General features: G+C 33.4%; 1 protein-coding gene across 1 annotated transcript; it reads left to right on the top strand.

The window, feature by feature from the left end:
• Positions 1-8126: 8126 nt before the first annotated feature.
• Positions 8127-9821, top strand: LOC121725844 (transcription initiation factor IIA subunit 2). Its single transcript, XM_042112961.1, has 4 exons — positions 8127-8323; positions 8401-8528; positions 9218-9324; positions 9591-9821. The coding sequence occupies exons 1-4, from the start codon at positions 8252-8254 to the stop codon at positions 9608-9610; spliced, it is 327 nt and encodes a 108-aa protein (XP_041968895.1). The 5' UTR covers positions 8127-8251; the 3' UTR covers positions 9611-9821.
• Positions 9822-10135: the final 314 nt, after the last annotated feature.

The following is a 10135-nucleotide window of genomic DNA, read 5'->3' as shown; positions in this document are numbered from 1 at the left end:
TGAAGCGGCACCCGGCTGTCGCATAACTATTATATTATAAATCTATTGTGTCTGCGATTCCCATGATCGAGGTAATAATAATTAATATTTACGTGGACTCTCCGGGCGAGCACACCCGTGCGGCGCGCCTTGACCACGCCCAATTCGCAAGTGCAGCAGAAATCGTAATATTTTAATTTCGCGATAACATTAAAACCAAACGTCCAATTTTAATCATTCAAAGACCAAATATTATCTACATTAACTGTACTTAGTAATGAAATAATTTATTTTGATAAGAATTAATGCCATGAGTAAAATAAAGGCATTTAAATGTAGTCCAAAACATTTCAAGATTTTTTAATAAAAAAATGGTTATTGTGCCTCACTCAACATAGATAGGTATAGCGTGTCGAGGACTTTTTTGTAGATATTTAAAAGATCTACAATTACTTAGAACATTTTATGGTTCTATCTTTTATAGTTTAGGCAGCGTACGCAAAAAAGTAACATTCCTGGTTGATTTTTTACACCTTGCATCCGAAAATCTCAAATATCTTACGGAACCCTATTTTTTCCAAAATAAAATTTAGCCTATGTTCAGCAGAATTAATGTAGGATTCTAATGGTAAAAGAATCTTTCAAATCGGTCCAGTATTTTCGGAGCCTATTCAAGACAAACAAACAAACAATCAAATCTTTCCTCTTTATAATAGTAGTGTAGATAATACTAATATACTAATTACTGATACTACTAATTTACTAATAATATAATATGTGCGAAAGTGTGTCTGTCTGTTACCTCTTAACGCCTAAACTGCTGAACAGATTTTGCTGAAATTTGGCATGGATAACTCCATAATATTATATTCTTAAGAGTCCCGAAAAAGGACATAGACAGTGGCGTAACTATAAGATTCGGGGCCCGTGGCAAATTGATGGGGCTCTATCAGTAAAAATCGTCACGTTTATAATAAACAATATTAAGTACTTAAAAATTTTTGCCCGTTTGGGTCGGGGGCCCGTGGCATTTTGCCAGCCCTATATTTACGCCACTGGACATAGGATACTTTTTGTCTCGGGAAAATGTACGATTCCCGAATCCCGCGCGATTACTCCGTTGTAAAAGAGTTATGGCACAACGGAGTTACGGGCGTCATCTAGTAAATTTATTATATTACATATTAATCATAAAAATCAAAGAAAAATTTCTTTGATAATGAAATACATCTGTATTTTCCATTTTTATTTTGCATGTATGGTTGAAAAGTTGCTGAAAATATATTTGTTTAGATTATTCAATACATAGCTCCACTTTCATGCCGTACAGTCGATTGTAAGTAGATGTAGTCTGTGAACCGCATCAAGATTTAGATACAAAAATGGAAAAATTATTAAAAATTATAGAGGGGACCCCTATAATTTACTACCATAGGTACAACTGAAACAAAAAAAAATTTTTTTCATCTAACCTATGCGTGTGGGGTATCTATGGATAGGCCTTCAAAAACCATATTGAGGTTTCTAATATCATTTTTTTCTAACCTGAATAGTTTGCGAGAGAGACTCTTCCAAAGTGGTAAAATGTGTCCCCCCCCCCCGCCTCTCTAACTTCTAAAGTGGGGGCATGATAATTCTAAAAAAATATATTATGTACATTACTATAAAAACTACCAATGAAAATTGGTTTGAACAAGATCTAGCAAGTCGTTTTTTTTATACTTACCGTACGTCATAAATAAAATAAAACCTTAATTTAACTTTCATTAACGGCCGTTCCCAATATTTGATCTATCTCTGGTTTTGCCCTATTAGAGATAGGAATAACTCACAATTGACATAAAATATATCTCTCTAATGTCTAATGTGAGCTATTCCTATCTCTAGTAGGGCAAAACCAGAGATAGATCAAATATTGGGAACGGCCGTAAATCAACTGAAATGTAAAAATAATCCAAAAACCTTTTAATTTCATAGAAATAAACCTTATTGCTGCTGCGGAACCCTTCATGGGCGAGTCCAACTCGCACTTGGCCGGTTTTTTACTTTAAAATGTTATGTATTGAATGATATTTTTTTAATAAAAAGATTTTTTCATAATTTGTTTTTTTTTTCATAATGTAAGAAGTTAGTTATTAATTAGATTATAATTCAAATATAATATTTTCTATATTATTAAAGAGGCCCATTCATTATCCTGCATTGCAGTCCGCCGGCTAATGCAGGATAATGAATGGGCCTCTTAACAATTCTGCAGGTTAGGGTGGGCTGCACCAACTTACTTTAACTATAACTTTAACTACAATGCAAAATGTCAAATCTTTGGTTAAAGTAAAAAATGGACGCCATATTTAACCATAACCATAGAGCTCGACAAAGCTTTAAATGCACGTGGCGAAAGAAGGAACTAACGCTGTCATCATACAAAAACGCAATTTTTGACAGTTCTTCTTTACCAGCAGCGCCCCCGGCCCCCGCCCATGTTCATTTAAATCCTTGTCGGACCAGCAATGTCTTAATCTGTCAAATTCTGTGGTCAAAATTAAGGTTAAAGTTAAATTTGCCTTAACTATAACCATAACTTTAACCACGCCTCTGGCGCAACCCACCCGGTTGGGTTGCACGATATGTGTTGGGTTGTACCAATAGTTTAGGCGATAATATCATAAAAGTTTACTGAAATGAAATGAAATGAAATTTTATTTTTCCAAACAGAATAACAAAATAGACAAAAACATTTACTCGCGATGACACTTATAGTAGCCCACAAGGGCTGTGGCACAAGTGTCAAGTACTGTGCGGGAACCGTATATTTTCCGGGATAAAAAGTATCATCCCTTTTCCTTTCCCGAGACTGAAAGTATTGCCATACCAAATTTCATCACGATAGATTGAATAGTTTAGGCGATAATAAGTAAGCGTAGTCCATAATTTTAGCTATTGAATAAAACCTTTTTTATCTTCATAGTATATTTACATGAGAAGTATTGGTGTGACTATAGACACTATAGGTAACTATAGTGTCTATAGTCACACACTATAGGTAACTATTAGGGTTGCCAACTATACTGTTTTGAACAGTATTATACTGTTATTCACTAAATTATACTTTTTACTGTTGAACAAAAATAAAGTATACAAAATACTGTTTTTAGCATCAAAGTGAGAACACTTTATTATGCCATATTAAACTTAGACGCTTAGACATTTTATTTTTATTTTTAGTAAGTTTGGCGAGAAGCTCTAATAATATACGTATTTAAACGAATAAATAAATAATATACTGTTCATTTTTCTAAAATACTGTTTAAAATATTTCAGTGATCTGAATATACTCTATTTCTTGTGAAAAAAGTTGGCAACCCTAGTAACTATAGACGTAACTCCTGTCTAGTGCGAGCTAGCATTGAATTTAATAATGTCTGTAAAAAAATCTCTTTCGATCCTTATACATTGCGGACCAGGAATGCAAGAGACAAACTGAACCTTAACTTCTTTGATTAATATTTTCTATTGATTTATAATTACTGTTCTATTCTATATTCTATTCTCTTAAACATCATTGTACTTTGTAACCTTATAATTATAGTTACACAAAATTTTGTTTGTTGTGTTAAAAAAATCATGTTTGTTTGCTAGATTATCTTTGTTAATGGTGAAAACCTGTCATTGGCTTCTTGTTTTATCTATAATTTAATTATTTAAGTAAAATTGTAAGCTGTTGGTTTTCCAATATTAAATAAATAAGTATATAATATTTATTATATATGTCGTAGGTTAATTTGATAAATCGGATTATCGCGAAAATTCTAGGGGCTTCGCGAAAACACGGATAATTAGACAATGGTGATTACATTTTTCAACCTTACTGACAAAAGGTCGTGTTTTCGCGAAAACGCGAGTCGCCTTAGTAAGATTGCGAATTAGTTATTATCGAAAAAAATCACTGATTGGTCGGTTTAAGCACCCCACAACAACATCTTCTCTAATTGGTTGAAGACTTGACGTTTTATATTATGTCAATTAATTGTCACGCGTTGTTTTTTTTGTGGTTATTTTTGTAAGCGAGCTAGCAGTTTTTGATATTTTTAATGTGTTTTAAACACATTGCAGTTGGACTTGAAAAATAGTGCGAAAAGTTATCTAAAAATGTGTCTGTAAATACAAAATGACTGGATACAAGACGTGAAATTAGTGCTGAAAGTTCAACAGATCCAGAAACTAATTCTGACGTTGTGGTTGAGATAAGAAAAAGGTTAAATAAAATGTAAAGTTCCTATCTGCCGATCCACACTCGCACGCGACCGCGGCGCGGATCGCGCATTCTGCCAAATTTACTGATCCACACTCGCAAAGTTCGCGACATGTTCGCAATGTTGTCACTTTTTAATTTCTTCACTTTCTTGACGCACTATAGTTTGCGCTCTTGAGCCGTATTTATCTTACTTTATATTATAAACTAGAAGTCCCGCGCGGCTTCGCTCGCGTAAATTATTAGGAATTTTACGAAAATCGTACATATTTTCACAACAAAATAGCTTATCTCTCTTCACGTAGTCTACTCTATATCTGTGCCAAATAACATACAAAATTGCTTTAGTAGTTCGTGAGATAAACCCTTGCTAATAATTTTCCGTTTTAACCACATTTCCTCTGTTTCTTCGGTCCTATTAGTTTGCGTGATAAAATAGCCTATACTCTATAGCCTTCTTTGATAAATGAGCTATCTAACACTAAAATAATTTTTTATCGGACCAATAGTTCCTGTGTAAACAAATAAATATTTTTTAAATCGCTTGACAAAATCGAATCTTGATCTAAATGACTATGAAAAGTACCAATGGGTCATAATAGGCTCATAATCATGGGATGCATATAACTTTATAAGGTATAATATGGTAGTGATGATGAATGTAATTTGCATAGTAGCATATGCTTTCCGTTCTTAAAGCAATGCAAAGGAGTTCTCTCAGCACCTTCCTAATCTAATCATGGTATACCTTGGTGCAAAATTTAACTTGTTGATTGCATATGCTTAGACTACTTCCCACGAAACCGAAGTCACCACATGTTTCCATATTTTTAAGGAGTTCCCTCGATTAGTCATGGCTCCCAGCATCAGATCACCACTTTTGTGAGTATAGTACCAAATTGGGATGACACTCTGTACGCCAAAAGAAAAAATTTGCAAATCGGTTCATAAACGGCGGAGTAATCGTTGAATATAAAAAAAACGAACATAACACCTCCCCCATTTTGAAAGTCAGTTAAAATTGTAGCCTATGTGTTATTCTGATGTATAAGCTATATTATTGTAAAGTTTCATTAAGATACATTCAGTAGTTTTTGCGTGAAATAGTAACAAACATCCATACATCCAAACAAACTTTCGCCTTTATAATATTATAAAGTAAATAAAGTAATAAAGTAATAAAGTATATAAAGTATAAAGTAATAAAGTATAAAGTAGGATTAATTATATTCTGTTCACTAAACAATGCTGGCATGTCTTGTATGGCAAAAGCCCTTATTAAAATAAAGATTTAAAAAAATCTCTTTGTCGCGGGACAGAAAACCGACAACAATCGGGGAACGGGCCGCGAAGTGCGAAACATATGCGAATCGGATCTCTCACTCATGCTTCGCAGGAATTTCGCGGCGCCGCGGCGTCGCGCACGGTTCGCGTGCGAGTGGGGATGCGGTCGGGGAACCAGCCGCGAAGTGCGAAAAATATGCGAACCGGATCCACACTCACGTTTCGCGGAAATTAAGCGGCGTCGCGCGCGGTTCGCGCGCGACGCCGCTTAATTAATTAAAGCTGGGGATGGGGCCTATGAAGAGGCATTGTCATTTCTTACCCTTTATAATACCTCAAAGATCTATACTAATATTATAAATGCGAAAGTATCTCTGTCTGTCTGTCTGTCTGTCTGTCTGTTTCGCTTTCACGCCAAAACTACTGAACCGATTGCAATGAAATTTTGTACACAGTTATTCTAGAGTCTGAGAAAGGACATAGGCTACATTTTGATGTGGGAAAATGTCTTATTTCCATGAAAATATCGATGAAAATGAATTCGCATTGCGCGTGGCCAGCGCTCATCCCGGGGGTCCTGGGTTCGAGTCCCGCAGGCGGAACAAAAAGTTTTCAATGTTCCTGGGTCTTGGATGTGTATTAAAATAATATTTCAAAAATCTTAAATATATTTTATGTATAATATTAAGTATAAAAAATCCAGAAATATATCGATGCAATGAACATTTTAGTTAGAAATAACCGAAATGACTGGGAGAATTTATGCTATCATTTTGATTAAATTCAATATTGAAGAGCTGATTAATGAAGATGAAAGTGCCTCTTCACTGACACCACTGCAGCTGTAACTACATGGACCTAGAAAGTGGCGATGATTCTGTTGCCGGCTGCATTGTAGAATATTATTTGGATGATTATATTTTATTAAAATAACAAAACCCTGTTTTTCACTTATTTATTTTTTGTATTTTCTTAAATAAGTAGTTCCATAATAAAAAAGGAGTGAACTTCTCTCAGCTCTTACTGGTCATCAAAGTAGCTCTGCAGCTCTAAGGGAAAGGGTACCTAAATAACAGGTGTTATAAATTCATAATAATATGTAGCACTAGTGACTAGATGTCCCTGTGAACTTCGTGTCACTTATAAACCTTCCCTGGACTTCCAGGAATATTTAAAGACTAAAATTAGCCACATCAGTTCAACCGTTTAATTGAGTTATTGCATTTTTTATATAGTCCGTCAAGAAAGTGAAGAAGTTAAAAAGTGGCAACATTGTAGTGTCATTTCTTTTTAGGGTTCCGTACCCAAAGGGTAAAAACGGAACCCTATTACTGAGACTTCGATTTCTGTCCGTCTGTCCGTCTGTCTCCAGGCTGTAACTCAAGAACGGTAATAGCTAGAGAGTTGAAATTTTCACAGACTATGTATTTCTGTTGCAGCTATAACAACAAATACTAAAAAAAAATAATTAAATATTGAAGGGGGGCTCAACATATTATTTTTTCAAACATTTTTTGCTCGGTAACAATGATGACAACAAGTAGGCACTTGAAATTTTCACAAAGGCCATAATTATAATATGTGTTATTTAATAATATTTAAATAAAATAAATATTTAAGGGGGGCTCCCATACAAAAACAATTTTGGCTGATTTTTGCTCTATAACGGTACGGAACCCTTCGTGCGCAAGTCCGACTCGCACTTGACCGATTATTTCTTAGATTGATTTTAAAGGGATGACACTACGATGTTGCCACTTTTTAATTTCTTCACTTTCTTGACAGAGACAGACTATGACATATACAAAGATTAAAATAGGTAGGTACTTTACATAGATTAGATTGTTTCTTGTAATGTCGCAAAATAAACACACAATATAACTACATCATAATTATTTCAAATTTTCTTAACTACATAATAATATATATAAATCATAATATTTACAACGTGTTTTTAAACTGTATTTAATATAGTATCAAAATCTTTTATAGTGACTGGATACAGTGTGGCCATAAGAGGCCACACCGGAAACAAGTGGCGACTCTATTAATGTCGTGACTTTTTTGACGGGCTATACCTAATTTTAGCTTGGACCAAGGTCCAAGAGTGATGTTCTGTTTTTGTATTATTTTCCTAAAATTGTGTTTACTGGGTTTTTAATGTGTAATATTGGTAGGATATAATTAACGTGTTATCGTGCAAAAGTGTAGGAAAGTGATGCACTATCCAAAAAAGTGCTATTTTGTGTTTCCTCCAAAACTCCATCGAAAGTTTCAGTAAAGCGTCTACTACTTAATTACTGAATTGACCGACTTGACTTCTTGACTTTTACTTATCTGTGTATACTTGACTAGACTTTAGACCTGACTACGACTTGACATTTGACAATAACGATGCTGAAAATTGTATTAAAGAATATTGTTTTCCCGCCATAACATACTCTACACTGGCCATGGTTAAATAGCCGAATGAAATAAAAAAAGCGTCACCTGTCAGATATACTAGTAGGTAGGTACCTAATCTGTGTCTCAGATTGACAGCCGTGGCCCGTGAACAACAAAGAGAATATAATCACTACGTTTGTGAACAAAATGTCAAAATTGTATTGTCGTGTGTAGAATATCGCTTGATGCCTGTTGCTTTTCTAATTTCCTCCATTTATCAGATTCATTGAAGTTCTTTTAATTATTTTTCGTTGCCTTTTCAATTTAATATTTACGTTTGTAATATTTAAAATGTCGTACCAATTATATAGGAACACTACAATTGGAAATACACTACAAGAAAGCCTTGATGAATTGATTCAAGTAAGTTGAAGAAAATTTAATATTTACGTTGCTAACGTTTATAGGGACTACGTTAAAAATATTATTTCGCATTTCAGTATGGACAAATTACCCCAACACTGGCGGTAAAAGTACTACTACAATTTGATAAGTCAATAAATCAAGCATTATCAAACAGGGTTAAGTCTCGTTTAACATTCAAAGCAGGAAAGTTAAATACGTACAGGTCAGTATTATAATGTAAAAAGTACAAAACAGAAGTTATTTTTAGGGTTCCGTACCCAAAGGGTAAAATCTCTATTACTATGGACCCTATTACTAAGATTTCGATGTCTGTCCTTCTGTCTGTGTGTCTTCAGGCTGTAACTCAAAAACCGCTATAGATAGACTTCTGAAATTTTCACAGATTGTGTATATCTGTTGCAGCTATAACAACAAATACTAAAAACAAAATAAATTAAATATTTATGGGGGGCTCCCATACAACAAACATGATTTTTTTGCTATGTTTTGCTTGATATCAATAATGGCAACATATATACACTTGAAATATTCACGAAATACTCAATCGTATTTGTTATTTAATAATTAATAATAAAATTTGAATAAATTAAGTAATTAAGGGGGGCTCCCATACAAAAAACACAATTTTCAGCCTAATTTTGCTCTATTGTGGTATGGAACCCTTCATGCGCGAGTCCAACTCGCACTTGGCCGTTTTTTTTCATTGAGTTTCCTCAGGACAAGGTGCATTCCTAGATAACTTCTGTATGTTATAGCATTAAAACATGCTCAGTACCTCGATTGTGGGAATCACAGACAATAGATTTTCAATTGTTATGTGGCAGCGGGCTTGCCGTGCCATGCCGCTTGGAGATTGATGGGCTAACCAAGTTTGACTGTATATTTTTTTAGGTTTTGTGATAATGTATGGACATTCATGCTGAATAATGTGGAATTCAGAGAAGTTCAAGAAATTGCTAAGGTGGATAGGGTGAAAATAGTTGCTTGTGATGGCAAAAGTAAGTTTATTGTTTACTTTACTATTCTCATAAAAAAATTAAATCTAAGTTTAACAATTGTTATTAAAAAGTCTGAGAATATATATTAAGCTTAGATTACATTTAATGTTTTTTTTCACTTACAGTACCTGGTAATTTATCTTGTTATTATTGATATTGACATAGTAACACTTCAATTTCTAATTTGATAGTTTTAGCTAAGCAAGAAACTGAATAAATAAAAATTAACATTTTTATAACATTAACAATATTTTTTCATGTTTCAGATGTTGAGGAGCGGAGGTAATAATGGAAATTTTATTATTATTTATTAAGGTGTTATGTTAAGGTTTGTTTAAAATACTGTGTCAAAAATGCAAGTTTGGAAACTCATAATAATTATTTTGTTGACAAAAAAATAATAATATTTCAATGGTGGTTTATGTCCTACTCTTCACCTCTTCTACTGTGTTTATTCATTTCATACTTAATTAATTACTCTCATAAATTTAATAAAACCACTTATAACTGAGAATGTTGATTATTTTTCCGTTGTCATAAAATTTTAAACATCATTTTGTGTTTATTACTTGTCTATTCATTGAAACAAACTTTTATGGACTAAATTGTTAGAAGAAATTGAAACAATTATTGAGTTTAATTTTCTTGCTTACGAAATAATAATATGGATTTCCAGAATCCTGAATCTTGGAAGAGTTTGGATTTTTGAAATTGTTAATTAAGTTACTTGCATACAAAATATGGTTCTAACTTGTTGTGAACTACAAAATTATTTGTTACTCTGTGATCTAGTACCTCTCTCCAAAGTAAA

Source organism: Aricia agestis, chromosome 4 (genome assembly GCF_905147365.1).
Source record: "Aricia agestis chromosome 4, ilAriAges1.1, whole genome shotgun sequence".
NCBI lineage: Eukaryota > Metazoa > Arthropoda > Insecta > Lepidoptera > Lycaenidae > Aricia > Aricia agestis.
This window is presented reverse-complemented; position numbering and strand designations above follow the sequence as displayed.